Raw genomic sequence first — 27,937 nt, forward strand, 5'->3', positions numbered from 1 at the left:
ATTCAAAGCTCTGGTTTTGCTCAGCAGCTCCAGCATCACTTACAAAATCTTTCAAAATTCTTGAACCCATTTATAACTCAGATAATGGGGATAAAGTATTCCTCTTTTGGAAGGAAAAATGCTCTTCTCATAAAGCACTTGAATTGAGAAGATTTACAACAACGTGAATCAAAGACTGTTGCTTCTTTTTCTTCTTTAATAGTCTGCATGTCTTAAAACATTGTTACTGTAAACAATGTTCTCTTGGTTCTGTTCATTTTGCTCTTCATTATTTCATGCAAATCTTTTCGTGTCTTAAAAAAAACCCAAACATTTAGATCATATCTTCTAGCACAGTATTCCATTAGTCACATACTATAACTTATTCAGCCATTCCCCAGTTGATGGGTATCCCCTGAAATTTTCAGGGTTTTTGGCCACAGAAAGTTGCTATAAACATCCCATTCAAAGTTATAATTACTATTTCTAAATTTCCCTTCATCTTATCTTTATTTATTTTCCTTCTCATCCTTTCTATCCTATCCTGGTTACTTTTCTTCTTACTCTCCTATATTCCTTATTTTACCCATCTCTAAGAGTCTCTCCTTTATCTTCCCTTCTATCTTCTAAATTTTAATCTTTACATTTTTTTTAAAATAAAGGATATGAAAAATGTGGATATCTGCATCCAGAAAAAGAACTGAAATGGAAGTATATTGAAAAATTGTACACACACACACACACACACACACACCTATTTGTTTAATGGTACTTATCTTTAGAGGGGAGAGAGAAGGGGAAAAAAGGAATAAATTTACACAATTTTATTATATATTTAAAAAGAATAGCAAGTTGTACATAGATTCACAGCTTCATGTGCAATCACCTTTTATTGTATGCTAATTAAGCTTAATTACTAACATGTTTGTAAACTTAGATCTGAGGATTTTTGCATTTCTAGAGTTTATTCAACCAATTTATTCAATTAAATTTCAAAAATAAAAGTATGCTTTTATGCCACAAAGAAGCTCATTTGTTTAAGTACAATAAAATGCAACATTTATTATTTTTGTGGGAAGAACTTATAAAAGTTTAACAAAATACATTTAAAGGTTTTCTTGGAAGATTATCTTGTAACTTCAACAACTAATTCATGATGTGTAGCTTCTTCAATGTTTTGGAGTTGAAGAAGTTCCCATGGACTCAAGTCATTTGCCTATTTAAGGAAAAAAAATCATTTATATAAAATAGTATTATAGAATATGGGACCAATTTAGGCAAGATAACAATCTCAACATATCAACAGTATTTTGTCATTTTTAGAGAAGCAGAACATCTCTTAGGATAGGATGTTGCCTTCAGACAGTTCAAATACAGATTCTTGTACTCTATAATAGTAACACCATTAGAAAGTAATTGATTCCACAGCAACCAGTATAAATTGGTGACTCTCCTTATGGCAAGGTCATCAGGAAATTGGCTCATTCAATGAAAAAAAAAAAATCAAACTTTACTTGTGATCCTGCTTTCTTGCCCAGGTCTTGAGTGTAACCAATTTAAATAACTATTAATTCAACTCTAATAATTATCCAATATTTCCTAAAATGTCTACCGAGGGTTCTCAAACTATGGCTCTCGTACAGTCTGCTGAGGACAATTATGCAGCCAGCTGGGTTATGGCAAATGGGCTGAGGGGCGGAGACAGAGTGTGAGCTTTTGTTTTCACTATAGTGCGGCCCTCCAACAGTCTGAGGGACAGTGAACTGGCCCCTTATTTTAAAAGTTTGAGGACCACTTGTAGATTCTTGAAATGACTCTGAATTTTTAGTTCCAATCTATAGACATAAGAAGCCACCTATCTAATCCTGGTATTTCAGACAGAATTCTACCTAGGTTGAAATGCTTCATTGAAAAATGGAGTGACTACTTTCTGATCATACTTCTAATAATGTACAGTTTGGAAACTGCTTTGACATTTGAAGAAGATCCATATAATATTTATATATCTTGGTCTTCAATCAATTTCAACTACTATAAGATTAAAATCTTAGGAACTAACAAAATTTAACCCTTTTTTATATTCCCATGTAGACAATTTCCAATGAATGATGACAGGAAACAAGAGAGTCAAAAGTAGGAAGTGGCTTCTGCGGGACTACAATTTATTGCTAAGTCTCAAATTCTCATGGCTATGTATCCTTGATGATATAGATATGGGGATAGAAAGAGGCATGAAGGCAGATTATTCTGGAGGAGAGATAGAATGAAAAGGAAAAGAGAAATTGGTATTTATGTTAGACAATGAAGGAAGAATGGCATCAGAGTAAAGGGGGGAGAGAAGAATCAAAGAAAAGGGGCACTATTAACATCAGAGTCTCTCTCTACATAAGGGATATAAAATTCATAAAGTCATAAAGCAGGGATTGCCTATATAGGCAAAATTAACTCTTGAAAGAAAATAGGCCTAATAAAATCAATGGGATTTAACATTCAGTGGAAATGTAATACTAGAGTTTTAAAAAGCCGTTAAGTGATTTGACTGTAACTAAGAATATTTGGAATGGTTACATACCACACGTCTCTTCTTAAAACGACCTTTTCTTTCAACAGGGTCCTTTATTCCAGGTAATCCGTAACAACACCATTTTTTGAAAGATATCTTACTCTTTTTCTTAGTTAATGGATCTGAAACTCGATGTCCCTTCTTGGCTGAAGAGAGATTCAAGTTGTTTTGTACCTCTGCATTGGATTCCTCAGAAGCAGATACTGTAGAAAGTCTCTTCCTTTGACCAAAAGGTTTAAGACTTCTTGTGTCTAGATGAGTTGAAAATTCTAGAAATGGTGTTTTGGGCAGCGGAGACTCCATAGGAGTTCCCTTTTCACTTCCAGCTTCTTTTAGGTAGGATATACTATCTATAGAAATCATACTTTTAGAGAGTGTGGCATCCACAGGTGTGCTATGCTTTATTAATTTGCTGGTTGAAGAAGTGAACTTTAAGGATGAATTCTCTTCCTTGGATGCCCCTGAATCAAATATCTAAAATATAAAACATCATGGATTGTTTTATAAAATATTGGCATCAAGCTCTTAATAACATTTGAATTAATTAGAAAGTAAGAACTATTTGAATGGAAAGGATCTAATACTTCAACTTGACAGATTCATCCCAGGCTAAATTATTTAGACAGTAGAAGTTCCTAATTGAAGAATGAGAAACATAACTTGCTCAGAAAGGAGTCTTGTTTCTTTGTCTCTCACTGCTGAATCCCCCAACATTTATTGAGGTAGGGGTAAATGATATACCACTTGAACATGGGATCATAGACTTGGAACCAAAAGTAATCTTAGAGAGCACTGAATTCAACCTCATCATTTCACAGGTCACAGATGTATGAAACAAACTTGGATTTGCCCTTCCAGATAGGTTTTCTAGAGCATGTGCAGATATTCCCCATTTGCTTCAAAGCTCATCTCTGAGAACTTCAGTTAATAATATATTCCTCCAATTACATGTAAAGATAGTTTGTAACTCATGTTTTATAAGATTTTGAGTTTCAAACTTTTTCTCCTTCCTTCTCTCTCATCTCCCCCTCCTCAAGATGACAAACACACACACACACACACACACACACACACACACACACATATAGGTCATACATGTATAATTACAAAAAAACATATTTCCATATTAGTTATGTTGGGAAAGAAGAAAAAGGAAGTGAAAATAATATTCTTTGATATGCATTCAGACTCCAGAGTTCTTTCTCTGGATGTGGTTAGTATTTTCCATCATGATTATTTTAAAATTGTCTTGCATCAATGCTTTGCTGGGAAGAATTAACTTAATAATACTTGAACATTGCATAATGTTGCTGTTACTGTGTACAATGTTTTTCTGGTTCTGCTCACTTTACCTACCATCAGCTTGTCTAATTCTTTTCACATTTTTCTTAAATCTGCCTACTCATTTTTTATGGCATAATAGTATTCCATTATATTTATACTACAACTTGCTCATTCTCCAATTGATGGGCATCCCTTCAATTTCCAATCCTTTGCCAACACAAAAAGAACTACTATAAACAAAAAAGATCCTTTACCCTTTTCAATGATTTCTTTGGGATACAGACCTCATAGTAATACTTCTGGATCAAAGCGATCTATAGTTTTATATTCCTTTGGGCATAATTTCAAATTGTAATGGATCAGTTCATAACTTCAACAACAATGCATTAGTGTTCCAATTTACCCACATCTTTCTCCAATATTTATCATTTAATTTTTCTGTTCTATTAGCCAATCTGATAGATATGACATGGTACCTCAGAGTTGTCTTTATCTAATCAGTAATGATTTAGAACATTTTTTCCCACATGACTATAGGTAGCTTTAATTTCTTCAACTGCAAACTGCCTGTTCACATCCTTTGACCATTTATCTATTGGTAATAATTTGTATTCTTATAAATTTGATTTAGTTCTCAATTTATTTGAGAAATGAGGCTTTTATGAGACTCACAGGTATGTAAAATTTTTTCACCAGATTTTTGCTTTCCTTTCATTTGTTTTGTTTGTGCAAAACCTTTTTAATTCAATGTACTCAAAATTATTCATTTTTTATTTCATTATGTTCTACATCTCTCGTTTGGTAATAAATTCTTTCCTTCTCCATAGATCTGACAAGTAAACTATACTTAATTCTCCTAATTTGTTTATATTATCACTTTTTATGTCGAAATAATGTATCCATTTTGATCTTATCTTGATGTTACTCTATGCTTAATTTCTTCCATAATATTTTCCAGTTTTCCCATCAGTTTTTATCAAATAGTGAGTTCTTATCTCAGAAGCTTGAGTCTTATTTTAATCAAACCCAAATATTATGTTTATTAAACTCAAAGATTAATATAATCACTTATATGCTATTCTGTGTATATAATCTATTCTACTGATGCACCATTTTATTTCTTAGCCAGTATCAAATAGTTTTGATGATAGCTCCTTTATAATATGGTTTTATATCTGTTATAAGTAGGTCATCTTCCTTTGCATTTTTCATTAATTCCCTTAATATTTTTGACCTTTTGTTTTTCCAGATGGATTTTGTTACCTTTTTCTAGCTCTATAAAATAAAAGTTTTTTTGGGGGGTGGGGGGAGGATTGGGTATAGCTCAAGCAACTTTCTGGCTTCTGTCATCTTAGCTCTGTCCTTCCTCCCCCCAGATCCCCCCAATCTCCTCTCCCATCTCTTGTAACTTCAGAAGTCTACCTGGCCATACCTGACAAAGGTGTGTGTGATAAGGTGTCCTGTAATTGTCTCTCAAGACAGAATTCATTAGATATTTAAAAAAAAAAAAAAAAAAAAGATATTAAAAGGGACAACTTCTCTCACTCCCTTTCTTTGGGGGCTGTCTTCCTCTGCTTCATGCAGGGGCAGTGGCTGCTTTGTCTCTTCCCCTAACTACGTTAGCACATGACTGCTTCTCTAGACACTTTTGAAAGGGGGGGGGGGCTGAAGACACTGAAACTGTCCTGACTTTGGGGTAAATGCTTGAGAAACTCTCCTTGAAGGGGAGAAACTCTCCTTAAACTCTAGAGAAATTCTCCTGGGAGAGGCCAGCCCCAGGGAATCAAGATAAAGTTGTTGCATTCTGTTATCTTGGTGGGACTAGCTATATCCTCTATTGAGTTGAGTCCAGGACCACTCCTACTTAGTTCAAACTTAAGTGGTCTCATTTAGCTGGAGATCTAGATAGGTTTCTATTGACCTCTACTGAGCTGAAAATTGGCTCCTTAAGACCACTCCCAGTAAATGCTTTCATTCAACTGGAAATCTAGGCCTAGGGAGCAGTAATCTCATTCCATTTAAACTTTAGTCCCAAATCTCTTTTAAAAGAAAAACTTTAGAGCTCATTTCTTTTCTGGGAACCTAAAAGCAGGACCATGCCAGGCCAAGGGACCTCTCCTGTGAGGACCCCCTGCCTGCTGAGAAGACATTCTCTTTTCTGGGTTAACCCCTCTTTATCTCTCTCATCTACTTCTGTCAGAGAGCCAAAAGCAGGAATTAGTTTTAGTTTTCCTGACATCCTTTGAGATTTTGTTCAAATCCCAGTCTCTGTAGGAGGACAAAACATTCAAGGCTTGGGGACAGTTACTCCAGGTTAGGGACAAAATGAACACTTAGTGGTCTGTTCAAGAAATAGCAAATAGACCAATATGTTGTTCATTTGCTTCAGGTGTGTCTAACTCTTCATGACTTCGTTTGATGTTATCTTGGCCAAGATACTGGAGTGGTTTGCCATTTCCTTCTCCAGTTCATTTTATATGAAGAAACTTTAGGAGCAATTTATTATACACTGATTTTGACTTCCTCTTACCACCCTGGTCACCCTCCTCTGGATGTGCTCTACTTTGTCAATATTTATATTAAAATTTATCCCAGAACAAAATAGTCCAGATGTCTGACTTGAAATGAGCATGTTGAAACTATTGTCAACTTTGTTCTAGACACTCACATTTTTGCCTAAGGTTGTTATTAGCAATTTGCACTGACTAGTACTTTAAGATTATGTTAAACTATGTAAACCTGGTTAGATTAAATATTTTTAAAGTAAACATCCTTGTATACATTAGAACATAAACAATAAAAATCCAATTAAGACGAATATTTTGTGAAAAGGGTTAAATCCTAGCTCTGTAACATATAACCTACACAACTTTGGGAATATCAATACCTTTGTGACCTCAGTTTCTTCCTTCATAAAAGGGGAAGAACAAATGATCTAAATATTTTGACATTTGTGAAAGAAAGAAAAGGAAGCAAAAGAAATAGGTATACACACTGAAAATTTGAACATGTTAAGTTTCTAGAGTTGATAGGTACTTGTCACACTTGATCTTAGCCAAAAAGCCAAGAAACTATAGGTACTTGTAATAGAAATAATTAGGTAATTAGAGTAAATTATATACATATGATGTGAAAATACCTTTTCTGATAGGGCTATGGTGATCATATTTTTATAATGCCAATCTTTTGAAAAGGACCAAATACTCTACCAGTGTAGAATGTTGCTATTACTGGACATCTCAAAGCTCTTATTTAATAATCAAGCCAATAAGAATTCCGATTCTTTGGAATCTAGATAGAAAGCAGCCTGAACTGAGTTACAGTTTGAAACAGATCTGTTTAGTTTATTAGGGTCATAGATTTGAACTGAAAGTGATCTTTGAGATTATTTTAACAGCAACAAAAAACAACTTTTATCATTCATTTAATTTATTGCTTCAGGTAACTACTTAGATGTTACAAATAAATCTTTTGTCTTATTCACATTGTATGGATGAAATTATTAAGACTTAACATTAGATTCTTCATCCTTATCCATTCAGGAGAAAGGTAGACTGCTTTGGGAAATTTAACGGGCTTCTGTCATACTCGTTAATATGAATAAATAGTTTTGTGACTTTCAGGTAAATTTAAGTTCTCAATATAAATAACATTGAGCAGATTCTAGAAACAAACAAAATTTTAACACAGAGATAACAGACCACTGAAATTTATAGACCACCAAATTTTGAAGAAACTGTACCTGTAATCTTATGTGATATGGTGGGGGGGGGGAAGCTTGAATACTTATAAAATTTCAGTTCAACCAAATACAAAAATCCTAGATTTTCCTGGAAATAAACTGAGATATAAAAAGGATGCTTTGTTTGACCAGATTCACATAAGAAATCACTAGGTTAATTACTTATTTAAGTAAAATTCAGAACATCAAAAGACCTATGAATATAAAGTCCCTTTGCTATTTTTTTTTTAAACAGACATTTAGTTGCTGGAAAGTTACTAAACAAGTCTTTTATGTGGTCAAAAAAGACTAATTAATGCATCTCTAGGGGCAATCATTGTTATTTGATTTCTTAAAAGTTTAAGACATTTCAGTCAATTATTTATATTGGACTCTTTCTACATGGTAAGACTGCTAAACACTGGGAATATAAAGAAAGCAAAAAAAAAATCTCTGCTTTCAAGAAAATTACATTCTATTAGGATGCATGTAAATAATTAGGCACATATGATATATAAATATACATGTCTACACACAAAGGGTGGGGGGGCTATTTGAAAGAAGGCATTGGGAGGATTGTTCAAGAAACAGCAAATACACAAATATGTTGTTCATTTGCTTCAGGTGTGTCTAACTCTACATGACTTCCTTTGGGGTTTTCTTGGCCAAGATACTGGAGTTCCTTCTCCATTTCATTTTACATGAGGAAACTTGATAGGCAACTGAATAGGTGACATGGCCAGGGTCACACAACTAGTAAGTGTCTGAGACCAGATTGGAACTCAGGAAAATGCATTTTCCTGGCTCCAGGCCTATTTATTCATTCAACACACCACCTAATTGCCTGATATAGCTGAATCATAATTTATATAGAGATTAGAGTTTAGGAAGACTAGGAAGGTAGGCAGGTACCCAGTAATGAAGAGTTGTAAGTGCCAAAAAATGATCCTGGAGCTAATGAGAAGGCATTTAATTTTATTGGGAGACATGAGATTCTAAGACTAATCATGTAGGAAGACAACTCATTTTAGTAGTTAAATAAATAATGGATTGTAGAAAGACTTGAGACAGTGAGATCAGTTAAAAGAGTGAGGAATCAAGAATAACATGAAAGTTGTGACCCTTGGTGAAACTGGAAAGATAGTGGGAAGAGAGGAGAGTTTGGATGAAAGAAAATAAGTTCAATTTTGGATATTGTGAAAATAAAATAGCCATGGGACATACAAGTTGAGATCTCCAAAATGTGTTTGGTGAGTTGGGACTCAGAAAAAACTCTAGGGCTAGATATATGGATCTTGGAACCATATTCATGGAAATGATAACTAAAGTTATGGGAGTCAGTGAGATCATTCAATAAGATAGTATAGAGTAGAAAAATAGGATCCAGGACAGGGACCTGGGGGGACACATAGTTATTGGTAATAACAAGGATCTAAAAAAAAAAAAAAAAAATACCAAAAAACAGGAAAGAAGATTGAAAAGAAATTAGGGAGAGAGAAAGGGAGAAGATGTGTCATGAATCTTAGAAAGGAGAGAATATTCAGAGGAAGGGGATTAAAAATACCTTTCTGTAACATTTGACAAGAAAGATGAAGATTGAGAAGAGATCATTGGTAATTTTGGAGAGGGAAGCTTTGGTTGAATGATGAAATTGATAGCCAGACTGGAAAAGAGGGGGAGAAAAGAGAATAAATGAACTAGTATTCTTCTGAGATAGAGGGAAAAGAGAATCACAGGAGAAGATATTCAAGTAATGAAATGAGGTGGAGAGTAGAACTTAGATCTCAAATCTTATTCATGAAAAGAAGACCTATAAATGCTTTGTATTTTATATTTAAAAAGCTCCACTGAAAAACTACCTCTCTTATGACCTCAGCATCCAATTCAGTTATGAAACAAATGTAGGGGCAATTTTCTTTCAGTTTAAACTATTTGTGCACACATATACAAGGGCCAGTGACACCAGAGTTCAAATCTTACTTTTGACTAAAATACTGGTTGTATAATTCTTTATAATTCACTTGATCTCTCCAGTTTCCCAAGTCACTCTAAAATTATAAGCTACACAGTAAATGCTGATCAACATTTTCTCACTAAAAATCACCCATATTAAATCCAATTCTATTCCATATATGTGTGTGTAAATATGTATATATATATATGTGTGTGTGTGTGTGTGTGTGTGTGTGTGTGTGTGTGTGTGAATAGACATATACATTTATATTTATGTATAATGATACAAAACAGCTCAGTGCTCTTGTGCAAGGAATAACTTTTTAAAGAACTATAAATGTTTATTTTTTGGCAATGCAATTAAGGGTTAAGTAATCACAGCTAGTAAATGTTAAATGTGAGGCCAGATTGGAACTGGGGTCCTCCTGATTTCAGGACCAGTACTTTATCTACTGCACCTTCTAACTACCCCAAAGTCTTAAGCTTAATATGTTCCAGGACGCTCTTAAGATTAAATTGCAGAACTGTTCTTAACTTCTGTAGGTACAGAGAATCTGTTCACACTAAAATCTCAGTCGGACTGTGAATACAAGGCCATACCATGGCTTTGAAAATACTTGTTAATTGGTTAATTATTTTTACAAACATGTTTGAAGTGCCTGCTGTGCTGGGCCCTGAGGCAGCACACAGTTTAAATAAGAGAAGGTCCCTGTACAATTCAATAAGGAGAAGAACGTGAACTCTACAGACATTACTTGCAACATTGTTCAGTGAATGTATATAGGGAGGACCTGTGATTTCATCAGTGTAGAAACTCCCTTCAGTGATGTAATTCAGTAGTTCACCTTAAACTTACCTGGAGGCATCCATAATTTAAGGGACTTGAACCTGACCACACAGTTAATATGATTCAGAAGCTGATGTCAAGACCAATGTCTCATGTACCATACCCCCTGCCTCACCATATTCCATAGACCTCAATCTTTATCAAAATATTTTCCCCACATTAAACCCAAATCTCCTCTCCCCCCCCCCCCCCCATAGCCAGACCCAATTCTCCTTTAAGAGATTTCTGGGAGAACAAAATTTCATTTTCACAATAAGCTACCCAGTTAACTAACAAAGAGAACCTAATTCTTCATTTATTCATACACTGAGTACGGTTGATACCCATTACCAGTGACCTGCCACAATACAAGATATGGGTTCAGACTACATAAAAAAGAATTGGCCACACAGGTGAGCATCCAAAGATTTGTGCACTGAGGGAGGAAGATGAAGGAGGAAGAAGGAAGAATTCTGTTAGTGTAGAGGGCTAGAACTGAGTAGATGCAAGGTAACCTAGCACATGAGGCTAATCACCAATCGGACAATCCTCTATTGCCACATGTTTGGAGGATAACCCTCCCCAACTATTCTGTGCTGGCTGGATCAGTGGGTGTGGACAAAGAAGGGGAAGTGATATCAGTGGATGGAGTAATAGGAGGAGATTGAGTCATTCTCCTGGCAATGGAGAGAGAGAGAAAGGAAGTGTAGAGATTGCTAGATCTAATCCCCTGACCGTGACAGCAAAAGACTGAGAACAAAGACTTTTGCTTTTCCGGACTCCTGATGATTCTAAGATATCCAGGGTCCCAACATGTTAGGATTATTACTAGGTGCTAAGTCACTGCCAGGTATGAGGTGCTTTGGCTAGACTGGGGTGTGTCTGCTGTATATGCTATAGCTTCTTGGAGTCATATAAAATAAACTTGAAGAGCAGACAGTAGCTAGATCACTGGGTGACTATATACAGTAGGCTGAGAAGTTAATTTCATGCTAGAAGCAATGCAGAATCATTTAAGACTCCTTGGGTTATTGGTAGCAAATAGTAATATTTATTAAAAATGTCTTTTCAGTGTGAGTCAACATGAGAAATAGGAAATGAGTTTTAGTTTCCATCTATTGGCCAATGTGATTAACCCTTCCCTTAACTAGTCGTTATGAAACAGGATCTGAAAAGTGTCTTAGCACCTAGTAATAATCCTAACATCTCCCCCTTTCTTTTGATTTAGAATATAGGGTGGTCATAACCTTGAAACAGGTATACATAAATCCATCAATATCGGAGATATTACACATAATTACATAAATTATATAAACACATAGTAACAACACATGCTAGAAGTGACATAACAAATAACATGATAAAATAATCATAAATTGATCATTTATACATGTCCATAAGTCCTAGAAATAGTCCAAAAGGAATCCATTGTCCATTAGTTCATGTGCCAGGAATCCAATAATTCCTGCATGTTTTAAAATCCTACAATAGTCTCATCTTGTGTTAGGGACTCCAATGATTCCTGGTGGTTTTAAAGTTCTTTAACAGTCTCCTTATCAGCCACACTCAGCAGTGTCAGATGTTTCCTAGAATTCCATATAGATACAATAACTATCCTTTGATGGATTGTTTAGACAGAAGAACAGCTAACTAATCTATGCAATTTTTTTTTCCAGAGCTATGTCCAGGAGCTAAAAGAGTCAGGTATGAAATCCCAGTACCATGTATTATTTTGCAAGGGAGGTTATTCAGATTACTAATCTACAGCACTTCATATCTTAAATTATCCTTAAATATCCTAAATTGCTTATTCTAAGGTAAGTGTGAAATACTGGAAGAGAGCACAGTGGATTATTAGCAATGAAATTTACTCATAGGCCTGAAGGGTTTTAGCATGTGAAATAAGACAATTCCCTTAACCATGAACCTTCAGCCTAAAAACTTTTTAATTTTTCTTCTTCCTTCATACCTACTACCACTGCTATCTACTCTCCTCCTTTTCCCTAAAATAAAATTAAATTAAAAGCAATTCTTACCTCCCCTTTCAAATCCATTCTTTTCTCTCAGAAACTTGACTTGGCCTTCATGAATAGGGTAAATTCTCCAGCTTCTCACTGGAAAAAAAAAAAAAAAACAACAAAAAACAGGAAACCCCTGCTATCACTTCACCCTTTCCCTGTGAAGAAAAGCAGTAAATATACAAGCCCCTCACCTGTTTGCAATAAAGCAAAGAGGCCAATCTAGGCCACAGGTGGGCCTTTTGAGAAATGTTTTTTCTTCTCAAATTTCAAATAGACATTTTCCATACCTGCTTTCTACTATGTTCAATATAAGTTGTTGGATTCCACCTGTGTTCAAGGTTCAGTATTCTCTTGGATAAAAAAAAGAAATCACATCCATTCTCTGAATCTCAGTTCTTAATTTATAGATAGGATAGGATTTGTCGACCTCATATTTGACTCTAAATCTTGTCAGTTCAGATACTCATGGCAAGATTATTCTGCTTTTCTCTTTAAAAACAAATCAAGAGGACAAACAATTAGAGAAATGGGGAAATCACATTGCAAATATTAAATAAGAATTGGTATCATTCACTAATCTCTGGCAATCAGTCTCACTTGTATCTCCTTGATTTAGCATTTGAGAAGGCAGTTGTTAACCAGGGTGCCTGAAGTCCTTTCCTCTCTATGTACTTCGTTGAAGTTTTGAAAGCATTTCTCTCCTAAACAAAGACAAAGCTGAACTGAGAACATAAGAGGATGAATCTGAGAATTTCCATCAGTAGGAATAGTGGCAGATCCACATTTACCCATTTATACAAACAATAGGCACCCTGTACAGAAGCATTTTAAAATTTGCAAAGACCTTTGCTCTCTCCTGTAAACTTTCATTTGATCTGGATCCTCACAATGATTTTTGTGAGGTAGGTGCTTCTATGATCTCCATCATTACAGATGAGGAAACTGAGGTAGAGAATGGGTAAATGCCCAGTATCACACAGCTAAAAGAAGTCTTCTTGACTTCAGTCCAGTGTATTATCAATTACTATCATTGAGAAGTGGGATTTTCATTTCTGAATTTGGGAGTAGAAAAACATAAGAATCCAACATCTCTCTCCCATGAACAAAGGGCTTTATTGTGATGAAGTGTCCTCCCTTGGCCAAGAGAAGTCCATTAATGAGTCAATTTATGATTTTTAAAAAATTGATTCATTGGACTACTGGAGACTAGCCATAGGAGGCAGCTAGGTGGTTCAATGGATACACTTCTGGCTAATCTTGGAGTCAGGAAGACGAGTTCAAAACCAGACTTAGACACTTACTAATCATATGATCCTGGGGTCATTTACCTTCAATTTACCTCAGTTTCCTTAACTGTAAAATGATAATGATAATAGCACCTATCCCTCAGTTGTTGTGAAGATCAAATGGCATGATATTTGTAAGGTACTTATCGTAATGCCTGGCACATAGATAGCATTTGATAAATGCTTATTTGTTCCCATAATAGCAACTGAAATAATAGGAAGCTCAGTTTAAAGACAAGAAGAGTAGATATATTAGTTTAGGAAATATCAGTGCATATGTTCATTTTTTTTCTGTTGGACAAGGAAAGGGGCATTTATCTCAAAAGGATAAAACATACTTAAATACAATAAATTGCTTGGAGTTTAGGGGAGGAATGGAGAGAGAAATGATGTGATTTAAATTGATAAACACTATTTTCTTATAATATACACATTAAGACAGTCAATCATTCTATCTTTCTAGTCATTATTTCATTATTTCAATTATTACTTGTAAACAATAAGTGGCAAGGTATATAGAATTATTATTGGGGAGGAAGGCCTATGATTGGAAGTTGATGTAGAATAATGGGTATCCTTATGGATGTTGTTGTTCAATTTTTTTTTTCAGTCATGTCTAACTCATTATAAGTCATTTGGTATTTTCTTGGCAAAGATACTAGAGTGGTTTGCCACTTACTTTTTCACCTTATTTTACAGATGAGGAAACTGAGGCAAACAGGGTTAAGTGACTTGCCCAGAGTCACAGGGCTAATGTCTGAGGTCACATTTGAACTCAGAGTAAAATCTTCCTAACTTCAAGTCCAGCACTCTATCCCTTGAATCTTCTAGCTGTCAACAATAAAAATAATATAGTAGAACGAATGCTGGTTTTAGGTTCAAATCCTACCTCTGTCACATGTTACTTGTATGTCCTTGCAAAAATCACTTAATCTTGTTAGTTCTCTGTTTCTTCTGGCTTATAAAGGGGTTGATTAGATGAAATCCAAACTCCTTTCATCTCTTAATCAGTTTAGCAAAGATTAGCAAAGAATGAGAAGCTATGGATGTGTTATTCTCTATATTTTCTATACTAGTGAAGTAGTCTGAACCAGAATTTCATAAAGTAACATTTCATTTTTTAAAATTCCCTCAATTACAAATAGTTTGTATTTAGTTAGCTAAGTCAACAAGAGATCAGTGCCAACATAATAAATGAAGGGGGTCAATCCGAAATATCTCTGAAGTCTCTTCCTATGCTAGATTCCATTCTTCTAAACTACAAAAGTTCCTATTAAAAAATCAACAACTCTAGGGAATTTAGTGGACACCAAGCTGAAAATGAGTCAATAATTTTGTGTGGAATTCAAAAGAGCAAGCTATCTCAGTTTACATTAACCAAAGCAATGTCTAGAAGTTTATAGTCCCATTGTTTATTGTCCTGGAAGATTACATTTGGATTATCTGCCCCAGGTTTAGTTTACTTCCAAGGCTACCAACTCTGCTTCCTCTTCCCATTTCATGATCAACTTTGGAAGGGCCACCCCACCTCCGTGGAAAAGGGACCTGTCATTCTTACCACTTTCACTGACAGCAGCCAATCAATTGACATGGATGGGCAGCAAAGGAATTGCAGCAAAATACTTTCCTCCCAGATTACCAGTTCTACCTTCAGCCTTGCCATTAATGCTATCATCCAGGATTGCAAATCCTAGATAAAAGGCTGACCACACTCACTAACACCTACACCAACTGCCAACTAACTGCCAACTGTAGGATAGGTAAACTCGGGAGCCCCAGAAATGGCAATGTTCCCTCCCTTACTCCCATGGACTGCTTCCAGACTTTCTGCAACAGTCATTATACAGAAAAGCAACTCTTTTTGAAGATGTGATCTCAACATTGCCTCTTCAGGTGCTGTAGCCCCTTTTCCTCAGCAATAACAGGTAAAAGACCCAGAAGAAAAGAAAAAAGTTCTCAACACAAAGTCCTTTGAATCATCAAATGGTTCAACAACAACAAAATCAATATTTTTATTAATGCAAATGATAGGTGTAAGATCATCTGCCTTGCTACTACATCTTAAGGACCACTGGGCCTTGCCATCTAACTTTTAACTAAAACCACTCATATGTCATGGCTACCATATGAGTTATGTGAAGTTTAAAAGTAGAGAATGTCTTCCTTTTCTATTTGAGTCCTTAATACTTAGAACGTACTTTGCACATAGTAAGTACTTTTCATACATTCATTACTGTGTATAATTCTGGGCAGCACATTTTAGGAAGATTATTTATAAGTTTATAAGCAAGTTGAATGGAAAGTGACCGAGATGGTAAAGGAAGCATACAGTTGAAGGAAGTGAGGATGTTTAGAGTAGAAATGAAAGCATTTAAGGGGAGACAGGATAGCTATCTTCAAATATTTGGAGGACTGTTTGGTATTTGAAAATAGATTAAGCTTGTTTTGTTTGATCAGAGATAGAAAAATGAGGAGCAATGGGTATGGATTACAACAATTTAGGAGTGCAAGGTCAACCCAAGGAGAACTCCATTGTACTGAGGTGGGGCTGAGATGAAAAAGGGAAATGGAGGAGAGAAAAGAGTGCCTACAGTTTCTAGGAAGGATAGGATGCTCTCTAAAAGGGAGGCCTCAGGGATGGGGTAAATGTTGTGACAGTCATTTCCCAAACGATAGTATATGGACTACCTATGGTCACATACTGAAGCTACTGTGTATATAGCTCTCTGTGTTTCAGGTGGCTATGTGGACAAAAAACAACCTAAAGTCTACTTCTCTGAAATACCTTTGCTAGGAACCCTGGGTCCATTCCTTTATTCTTCTAGGGCCCTATTCCTGACTATCCAAATTTATTTCTCCACCATGACTTAATGTGGGTGTCTTTCCTTACCTTCTCTTCCCAGCTTCCTTTTCTTTCTTCACAATTCCTTGAGATGAACTATCTTTCTTTCTGCTGATATTTTTATTCCTAGTTCTTAGCACAGTACCTGGCCCATTGTAAGAGCTTCAAAAATACTTCATGATTTGTTCTGCCAGAAACTACTCCAACAGTAGCAACTTGAGCCACAGGAGAGAAGCCAAGACTCTCAAGAAATAGCCCTCTATTGAATGAAGAATTTAAGGATCACAAATGCTCAGAAGTAGAATGGACTGACTCAACAGGTTACTCCCATTCACTGGAGAATTTCAAGCAGAAGTTGGTTGAATATTTTGGGACTATCTATAGTGTTGTGGGATGGATTTCTGCTAGACTACATGACCTGTGAGGTCCTTTCCAACTCTGAGATTCTATGAGACTAACAGAGCATATTTGATGTACACAGCCTTCTCTGTTTCCTGACTAGAGACCATATTTCTAAGCAATCATCTTTCAAATAAAAGTGTTGACAAGAGGGAATTAAACAACACAACTCATGGCACATGTACTTCTGCCTAATGATGTCGTGAATGACCAGGTGTCACATTCTCGTGTGGGGAAGGAACTGCTTACAATTCTATGAAAGAATTTACTTTTCCCATGCATTAGTGACTGCTTCTGCAGAAACTATGTTATAGAGTTTCAGAGAAGGGAACTTTATTTATTTGTTTGTTTTCTTGCTTATAGATGATGGCTCATACAATTATGAAATTTTGGAACTAGATGGGTTGCTAGAGATGATACACTTGTCCATTTTATAATTGAGAAAATTGAAGCGTAGAAAGTCATCTGCACAAAGTTACAGGTCGCTAGTGGAACTTCTGAGACTGAAATTGAGTTCCACTGAACTTCTAGACATTACTATTACACTAACATAATATACTGGGACAGTATATTATGTGGACTAACAGTTAAAACATAGTTGGGTTTATATCTTTATTCTGTACCTTTGTGGACAAGTGACTTTACATCTCAATTATAATAAGTTAGTAAAGCTTTAAGTTACATGTCAATTACAATCCTATACAGTAGAAATCATGGCTTTCTCACTTATTAACCCTTTGCTCTATTTGTACTAAAAAAATAAAGACTAAACCCTTCTCTTGGCCTTAAAAAAAAGTCATAAAATGTCAAACCTCTCATTCCAAAATTCTTGAAAACCTAGATTTCCACTGTATCTATTCTCTCACTTCAGTTGACTTCTCTTTTGCTGGTTTCTCTACTTTCCATCCCACAGAACTGAAATCACTTTCTCCAAGGTCATCATTTTTTGCAAATTAATGTCTTCATCTTCTTTGACATTTTGGAAGCCTTTGACTATTGCTTCTATTTCTAGATTTTTCCTCTCTTGAACTTCTTGTAATATTCTTCTCTGGCAGCTCTCCTATCTTTTTATATCTTGGGATGGGATGGAGGATGATGAGATAAGGTAGAATTCTGAAGCAGTAGAAAGGAGGTCTGACTTCTAAACACAGCTCTATTTGAAATTCATTGAGTGACTTAAGGTAAGTCATACAAACTTTCTGGATCTTTCTTTACCTGTGTAACAAGGAACTAGATTAGAATAAGAATCAGAAATTAGATCAGTAGTTGTATGTGTCATGGATTCCTTTGGCAGTCTATTGAATACTCTGGACCCCTTCTCAAGAAAAAAAAAAAAGTTTTGAAATGCATAAAATAAGATACAGTTACAAATCATTGTAACAAATCATTCCACATCATATTGAGTCACAGTTATCAAATATTGTAAATAAAAAAACAAGTTTACAGACCCACATTAAGAACCCCTAAACTAAAGGATTTCTAAGGTTCTATCCAATTAAAACATGCTAGATGTGGAAAGTTGGAAAACATGGAAAGGTATATAAGCTTATATTTTAGAAAGTATAGCTTACATCAGCTCCCCATTTCTCAGAAATTATGTTTTATTTAGCACATCTCATCTTTTTCTTTTTTTATAAAAATATATTTATCTACATATGTATATATACATATATGTGTGTATACACATGCATGCCACATACAGGTATTTATTTATTTACATCACATGAATTTCTTCTCTGTTTCTGGTCAGTTCCTGGAAAATGTTGGCTTACATTTAGGGAACAATAAAATAATCTCATTTTATCACTATGAACACTGCAATCAACAGTCTCTTCCTAACCAGATCCTGCTAAAGTGAGTCCAGAGAATTCTAGAATACTAATAAATTTTTTCAGTCCTAACCAGACAAACTTGAAATTGTGCCAAATTCAGGCATTCAGGTGACATGCATGAGTTTCCAAGATAAGTCACACTAACCAGAAGGGATTGTTTCTTTATCTAGAGTAACCAGAAATGATGCAACATAACATGTGTTTTTGCATTTATCAGGGAACATGAAGAAAGAGTAACAGGCACTAAGGGATAAGCTACTGATGGCGATCATTTTTTAATGAAAAAACACTTATTAGAATTAGAGATATTGTTCCCTAGAGGGCTTCCATGTGCCTTTGCTATTTGCCAAGTATTCTTCTTGGATAGTTGAGGGAAACAATATTTCCATCTTTTTCCTTGAGCTGTGGAAGAGAAGCTGAGAAACTGAAAATTCTCTGAGGCCAAATCTTCAGGCCCCAAATGATGATTGGGTTGAGTAATATTAAAAGTTATCACTGATTTTTAACAGACCAGTCTGAAGATATATCAAACCTGCTGTCTCCATTATAAAAGGAAATTCAGCATCAGGTTAGAATTAAGGCTAGAAATTACCATGAACATTCCGAGAGCCTACCAAGAAGAAAGCATTAGGATTTTGGGGAATTTTAAGGAGTGAATAATCTTTTTTGTAGGGTTATAAATGGGAAACTATGTTTACAATAAACATAATTTACAACTGGTGTACCCTTTGTATTGTTCATTTGCTTCATACTTGACTCTGTAGCCCTATTTGGAGTTTTCTTACCAAAAATACTGGATCCTGGTTTGCCATTTGCTTCTCCAGCTCATTTTACAGATGAGGAACTATGGTAAACAAGATTTAGTTTTGCCCAGGATCACACAGCCAATAAATGATTAGATTTGAACTCAGGAAGTTGAGTCTTCTGGACTCTAGACCTAGTACTCTATTCACTGCACCATCCAGCTGTCCCATATTCCTTGAACTGAACTACTTAATACTCAGTTTGTGGCAGAAAAATATATGTAGAAAGAAGGATTCCTATTCAGTTTTAAACAAACCAGGTAGTTAATTCTTCCCAATATATGCAGTATCCAGAGCGACAAAAGATCAGGAAAGGATCCTGGGATCATTGGATTTAAAGCTACAAAGGGACCTTGGTAATAAAAGTCAAAGCTACTTGTGTTTTATAGATGAGATAACTAAGACTCGGAGAGAAGAGATGTTTGGAAGGTTACATAGATAGTAAATAGAGAACTAGGATTCTCTTAACTTCAAATCTACCATCATTGCCTCTAATCTTAATAGAATTGCACTACTTCTAAGGTACAAGAAATTTCAGAAGCTATTTAGTCCAACCCATTCCTGAACAAAATTCATCTACAACATTCCTGACAAGTGAAGCTTTGCCTCCAAAGAGAGAAAACATTCCCTAATGAAGTATCCTATGCTGAGGAGCTTGAATTATTAAGATGAGCTTACATTGATCTGCCTCTACTTCTGTCCACTGTTTGTAGCTCTATATTGAAGCCACATAGATAAAATGTAGTCCTCTTCCATTTAACAACCTTTCATATACTTAAAAATGGTTGTCTTATGGACATGGCTCTTTTCAACAATTAATTGATTCAGATCAGTTTCAATTGTTCAGTAATGAAGAGAGCAATCTACACCCAGGGAAAAGACTGGGAACTGAGTGTGGACCACTACATAGCATTTTCACTCTTTCTGATGTTGTTTGCTTGTATTTTTGTTTTCCTTCTCAGGTTTTTTTTTTCTTTTTAGATTCGATTTTTCTTGGGTAGCAAGATAATTGTATGGATATGTATACATATATTGGACTTGACATATATTTTTAACATGTATTGGACTACCTGCCATCTAGGGGAGGGGTGGGGAAAGGAGGGGAAAATTTAGAACAGAAAGTTTTGCAAGAGTTAGTATTGAAAATTACCCATGCATATGTTTTGTAAATAAAAAGCTATAATTTAAAAAAAAGAAAAAGAAAAAAATGTCTATCATATATCCCTCCCCAACATTTTCTCTTTTCTAGGCTCTCTATTTTTCCTTTGACATAATCTTAACATCCTCTACCACACTAGTTGCTATCCTCTGTATGATCTCCAATTTATCAATGAATCTTCCCCCAAAAAAAGCTTCCAGAACCAAATCACATATGCCATATGTGTCTGGACCAAGATAGAGTATAATGGGTTTAACTCCATCCATATTCTAGGTTCTATGTCTCTCTTTACACAATAAAGAATTACATCAGCTTTCTTAATTGGCATATTGGTACACATTGAACTTGTAACCTACTAAACTCTTATCTAAGTGAAACTCACTTTATATTGTACTTGCAAAGATGACCTTTATATATACATATGGGACTTTTACATTTATCCCTATTGAGTTTCAAATGGTTCAGGGAGGTCAAAATATGGAAGGACCCTGATTCTGTCATTCAATATGTCAACTCTTCTTCTCATATTTTTCTCATCTGTCAGTTTGATAAGCATACTATCTGTACCTTCACCCAGGTCACTGATAAAAAAAAATATTAAACAGCAAAGAGCCAAGGACGAATCTCTAGGGGGCAATTCACTGGAACCCTCCTTCCAAACTTGGCATCAATCTATTAATGATTACTCTTTGAAATCAGTCATTTAATCAGTTCAAAATCCATCTAACTGTATTATTGTGGAAAACAATTGTCATCAATGGTTAGTCCATATCTTTTCATCTTTTACACAAGGATAGAGTTTGTGAAATGCTAAAATTGTAAATTGTTGTTTGCTTTTATTATAGTAGAAACAGAAAGCTACTATTTTTGAAAGAACCTGTAACATCAAAGGAATTTAGGAAATCTGTAACATATGACAATTTTTTTTTCCTGTAGTTTCCTGTTAAAAGCATTGCTTTGACTGTGTGACAGGGTCACAAATGCCCTTTAGCATTTCTATTGTGCAACAGAACTGGGACAGAGGACTAGAATCCAAAGGAAATATTGGGGGAAAAACATCAAGGCAAAAGCGTGGGTGACCACAGATGAGATATGCTATTTTGCAAATGTGTACAGATTAAACTCGTGATTGATAATGTATATCTCTATTTTCCAGAGCTATCAACAGAGCTCATTGTGGATCTTTTTTCTGGGTCAGAAGGCTTTAGCCATGGAATTGCCCAAAGATGTCCTTTAAAATTATACTAGAAGACCACTATCTTCTTATAGGTGTTTCTTGATCATTGTATCTCTTGAAGTATGTCATCATAAACTTGGTTTAATTAGGACACATTTTTGACTATGATTCTTGCTTTTGAGTATTGAATTGGCTATGCATCAAAATGTTTTGGAACTCATGAAGGAGAGAGGGGCATAACACAATGAGATATGACAGCTTTTCCCAAAATATATCTCAGACCAAGATAACACTATTCTTTTATAATACCAATCTTTCATTTTTATCAATCAATATATATCTGTTAAGTATTTACTACGTGCAGAAACCCTGCTAAGCACTAGAAATACAATAAGGTATAAAAACATGAAAATAGTTCCTGCAATCTAGGAGTTTACATAAAAATGTGGGATAAAACAAATAGATAGATGCTAAATGCTTGTAAAATAGTTATAATATTATCTATTCCTTGTATTTACTCAAATCTATCAGTGATGATTTTGGTCTTACGGGCAAAAATTCCATAATCTAATTAGAAAGCATTTCAATTGTAATTTGTAAAGAAAATTTGAAGTGCCTTTTCCCCCTCTTCATTTCTTTCTTCAATCAAATTTTCATAAATTTCTTTGTTTTTGCAAGGTATGTGTTTTAATGTGTTGAAATTATCCAAAATGACAAATAAATGACAGATAGGCAAATTCAACACCAGTACATAGCATTTATTAAATTACTAGCCATTATTAGAAAATAACTGTAGTATAAATGTTATAACTGCAGATATATTGGGCTTGATATTAGATGATTTGGGTTAGATTCCAGCTCTGCCATGTAATAGTTGTGTGACTTTGTTAATGCAATCAATGTGAAGAAGTTTTTTTCCTTTAAGGATGATTCTTACCAGACAGCAGAGCATTCACATTGGAGAGAAACCTTATGAATATAATGTCTTTAGACAGAAAATTCACCTTATGAAACATCAGAAACATGATATTAGATAGAAATGATATGAATGTGATGGCTAAGGCTATATTATTCTTTGCAGCCAATACCAATATCATAATGGAGAGAGAAACCTTTGAAATGTAATTATTTTGTATGATCTTGGTACATGAAGCTCTTTGAGCATCAGTATTGAAATATATATTTCATGATATTTAAAATGGGTCAAATGGAAATGGGAAACATCACCTATTTGGTTGATCTGTGGTCTATAAATAGATGGTGCATGAGATGGGTATTGTAACTGGATCATTATATTAAAATGAGTCCTTGAATATGGATATAATTCATTATAACACAATCATAACTCTATAACTGCTTCTAGTGACACTACAAATGACAAACAGAAGGCATCTTTTCTTTCTTGATATGGTTCAGAGAAGTATTGGAGACACTCAACTCTATAGCATGCCTTCTTTCACTAAGTCATTTTTTCCTCTCTTCAAATATCTTTATTCATTATTTGGTAAAAACTTTGGGAAAGCTGGAAAACAGTCTGGCCAAAATTAGGCATAGATCAATATCTTACACCATTTACCAAAATATGTTCAAAATGATGAGTTTCTTTACCTAAAAAAAGCAAAAGCAGAATAAATTGTTTCAGAAATTCTTTTCAGCTATCATCCTTGAGCTATGTCCCTGTAGCACCATACCATGTTGGTGGTTTTTAAAGCAATGGAGAATAATAAAAGTTCCTGACCTATCAAATTAAAAAAAATATTTACCAAATACTTTGCTTCATTATTCCATTTAATCCTCATACAAATCCTAGGAACAGATCTGTGACACTATAATTGTCACCACCATTTCCGGATAGACAGTTGATACTTAGAGGATTAGTGAGTTTGCTCTTGGCTTCATTAGGTAGTGTAGTAATACCACTATCATTGGCTTAGAAGTACTCTCCTGACTCCAAGTTCAGTCCTTGTCTCTTTACAAAATCAATTAAATTCCATAAGCCCCAAACTCTTACTCTATAAAATGGAAAATGGAAAAAATACATGAGACTCTCTAGCAAAAAGTCATTATTAAATGGAAAAGAAGGAAAATTTTTCTGTTCTTCTGTAATATTTTTTTTGGATCCAATAAGCATAAGAAGTTTAATTTCTCTATGCCCAAACAGCTATAAAACTATGCATACCCTTTGACCCAGGAATTCCATTACTAGGTCTGTATCCCAAGAAAATCATTAGGGAAAGAAAAGGACACACAATATTTGTAGCAGTTCTTTTTTGTAGTAGCAAAGAGTTGGAAAATCAGTAGATACCCATCAGCTGGAGAATGGCTGAACAAGCTGTAGTACATGAAGACAATGGAATATTATTGTTCTATTAAAAAATTATGAACAAGCTGATTTTAGAAAGACCTGTAAAGATGTACATGCATTGATGCTGAGCAAAACAAGCAGAACCAGGAATAGATCATACACAATTACAGCAAGAATGTGTGATGAACAACTATGAAAGACTTGGTTCTTCTCAGTGGTTCAGTGATTTAAATAAATCCCATTAGACTTTGGACAGAAAATATCATCTACATCCAGAAAAACAGCTATGGAGATTGAATGCAAATCAACACAAGCTATGTTCACTTTTTTTTTTTTAATTTTCGCCATGGTTTTTTCCTTTTGCTCTGATTTTTCCCTCCAAACATGATTTGTAAAGCAATGTGTATTAATTTTTTTTAAATATAAAAAAAAAACAAAATATAGTTTCTCAGATATAGAATGCAGATACCCAGAACTTCTGGTTTTTCTGGCTACTTTTCAACAACTGGTTGCCATCATTAGAAGTAGCATCACTTCCTACATGACTTCAGAGAGCAGACTGCCCTCATCTCAGATAATAGCCCTACCATGTACATAAAAACACGTAGAGGGAAAGCATATCACAAAACTTTAATAATTACACCTTGGAGATGACCAGATCAACCAAGTAATTGGCATTTTTCAGTATCATTATATTCTAGACCCTACACTAGGTGTTAGGGAAAAGGGGAAAAAAATAAAGAAAAAATGGTCTTTGCCTTTAAGGATATTCCATTGTAATGAGGAAACAATGTATTAATAAATATATTTGTTGAACCAAATAGCATAGTGCACAAGCAGAAGGGGAGGAGGAAAGCACTAATTGAAGGCAAGGATCAAGGCAAGAATCAAATGAATGTTGCTTAAGATACTATACTAGTTACCTACAATTACCCTATATATGGTCTTTTACATTTATTTTTACTGATGCCTTTTTTATTATATATTTTTGTGACTCTTTAGTCATTTCCCCTGTGTCTGATTTTCATGACTCTTTTAGGGGTTTTCTTGGCAAAGATACTGAAATAGTTTTTCTATTTCCTTCTCTAGTTCATTTTACACATAAGTAATGGAGGCAAAAAAGTTCAGTGACCTGCCCAGAGTCACATAGCTAGCAAGTATCTGAGGCCAGATTTGAATTAAGGAAGATGAGTTTTTCTGACTCTGAGGCCAATATTCTATCTACTACACCACTTAACTTCCCAATAATTTTTTTTAAATTTTCATTTTTTCTTTTATTATTCTGTGCCTCTTATTATCCCAATCTCATTGAACATCAAATCAAAAAATTAAATAAAATCCTTAATAATGAATATATAGTTTATCAAAACAAATCCCTTTATTGGTCATGCCTGAAAATATATACCTCTTTCTGCATTTTAAGTTACTATTTCTTCAGCAGAAGGTGAGTGATATTTTTCATCTTTATTCTGTGATTTATCATTGTGCTAAGGATCTAAATTGCCATTGTATATATAGTTTTCCTACTTCTGCTCATTTCTTTTTGCATCAGTGTATAGAGAACTTTCCAGTTTGCTCTGAACTGTCTATTTTGTCACTTCTTGTAACATAATAATATTCTATTGCATTCATAAACCACAATTTGTTTAACTGTTTCCCTATAGCAAATTCTCTTAGTTTCCAAATTTTGGCTGTCATGAAAAAGTTACTATAAATATTTTCTTTCACATAGGTCCCATTTCTTTCACTTTTTTGAGGCTATAGGCTTAGTAATGACATGAAAAGTATATAAAATTGAAATTCAATCTTTTATTAAGGACTCTAAGGCCTATCTCCCACTATCCCTTTCCCATCGCCCAAGTCATTCTTATTCCATTTCTACTCCATTTCTACATATCTCTATTTTAATCATATACTACTTGTGTAACCTTCAACAAGTACCTTAACTGTTCTGAGCTTTATTTGTCATTTGTAGTACTCCTTCCTTTGATGGACAATGCATGTCATGTAGAATAGCTGATTATCCATTTGGGAATAGATTTTATTATTCTTACCAATTTATAATTTGACTGTCATATTTTCATCAGGCATATTAACCTCAAAAGCATAATTGTTGTATTTCTTCAAAAGTCATATTTATCACTTTTTATTTGATAGCATTTGGTACAATCCTGCCAATGCTTTTTAAAAAAAAAAAAATTTGATAGTATTCAAAATGCTTTATTTATTGATCCCAGACTTGAACTTTCGGTTCTCCTAACGTCACATTTCTTGCCATTTGGCAAGATTGGTTCCAAGCCTATGCAGGTCAACAGCAAAGGACAAAGGTGAGTACTATACAGTTGGGATTATAACCAGTTTCAGAGTCCAAATCCCCGCATGGACCAATTTTTGGCAGATGAAACTGAAGACGCTGGATTCTAGAACTTCAGGATGTGTTGTCAGCTTATGGCACTGATACCCTATTGCTATTACCTTGTAACAACTGTGGCAATAAATATAGATGTGTGTATCAGAGAGAATATTAAATCTCTTAGGTAGGACATTTTTTATGGTATTCATCACAGTATACACAGTATACACATACACTCACAAACATACCACATACACTTTGCTATTTGTAAATTGAGGGATAGATGGATGTATAGTTCTAACGTATACAGTTTTGGAGATGTGGCAGGAGGTCACATATATAATGCCAGCCACCTACTAATATTGTATTTCTCACCAATGCCAGGATGAGAAAGTTTTCATGAACAGATATAAAGGACAAGATGGAATTAAAAAGGCAGGAATTCACTCAACTCTCCCAAATTTCCCTCCAAACAACTTTAAATAGCATCTGAAAATTAATTCTGGGGAAACAGAAATTACAAAAGGAGAGGGTAAAATAATTTTCTAAACCAAGACAATAGAGAAGGTCAGCAAGAATGGTTTATTATACCTGAGGATTGCCATACAGTAGGTTGTCAGTGAAAACCCATCCCTAGCAAACCAAAAATAAGCCTTGGAAATAATTGAATCAGCAAGGGTAAAAGTGACTCTCAACCTACAGATGGTAAGAAAGTGAAATAATAGTAAAAAGCAGATTACAGGGATCATTTTGTTGGCACTGAGTGCAGTTTTCTTGCATTGCCCATACATGAATCTGGTTGCAGTGCTAGGTCATAGTCTTATAGTGAGGAGCATTAGCACATTAAGGGACTGGAGAAGTTGGTCACAGTTCCATGGTAGAAAGAGTGTTTGTGGTTACTCATAGACTAGAAGATAGGCTAAGAGAATAGATTCCACACTGCTTTTTAGTTCATATTATTTTGAAAAAAAACTGAAAAATTACAGACTCCTAGAACTGACTCTGAAAACAGCTGCACAAAAACCAAACTAAAACAAACAGCAACAACAATAAATATCTACCTGGAGATAGTGACTCCTCCAACATAGAAGCAAAGTCTCACATTAAGATAGAATTAAAAGTCAAGATAAAGACTGGAAAAGCAAGCAAATCACACATAATAACAAAAAGAACCTGATCAAAGAAAGTTACTGTGGTGACAGAGAAGATCAAAATACATCCTGAAGAAGACATCAAAGTCAAAATTGTTATGTCTACAATTTCAAAGAAAAATGTGAATTGTTAAGCCTCCCCTAAAATTTCTGGAAGAGCTCAAAAAGGATATTTAAAATAAAGTAAGAGTTACAGGAAAAAATAGGAAAAGTAATAAGAACAATTATAGAAGGACATTTAAAAAGTCAATTGCTTGGCTAAGAAGTCTTAAAAATACTGAAC

At 34.7% G+C, this 27,937-nt stretch overlaps 1 protein-coding gene across 2 annotated transcripts; it reads right to left on the reverse strand.

The window, feature by feature from the left end:
- Window positions 1–1,010: 1,010 nt before the first annotated feature.
- Window positions 1,011–12,485, reverse strand: CCDC201 (coiled-coil domain containing 201). 2 transcript variants are annotated; one of them, XM_074288817.1, is made up of 3 exons: window positions 12,363–12,485; window positions 2,552–3,016; window positions 1,011–1,195 (listed from the first exon to the last, which is right to left on the reverse strand). In XM_074288817.1, the coding sequence occupies exons 1-3, from the start codon at window positions 12,378–12,380 to the stop codon at window positions 1,106–1,108; spliced, it is 573 nt and encodes a 190-aa protein (XP_074144918.1). In that variant the 5' UTR covers window positions 12,381–12,485; the 3' UTR covers window positions 1,011–1,105. The 2 variants fall into 2 exon arrangements, with proteins under 2 accessions (XP_074144918.1, XP_074144914.1); XM_074288813.1 differs by lacking the exon at window positions 12,363–12,485 and adding an exon at window positions 6,966–7,067.
- Window positions 12,486–27,937: the final 15,452 nt, after the last annotated feature.

This window comes from Sminthopsis crassicaudata, chromosome 1, assembly GCF_048593235.1.
Source record: "Sminthopsis crassicaudata isolate SCR6 chromosome 1, ASM4859323v1, whole genome shotgun sequence".
Classification (NCBI taxonomy): Eukaryota; Metazoa; Chordata; class Mammalia; order Dasyuromorphia; family Dasyuridae; genus Sminthopsis; species Sminthopsis crassicaudata.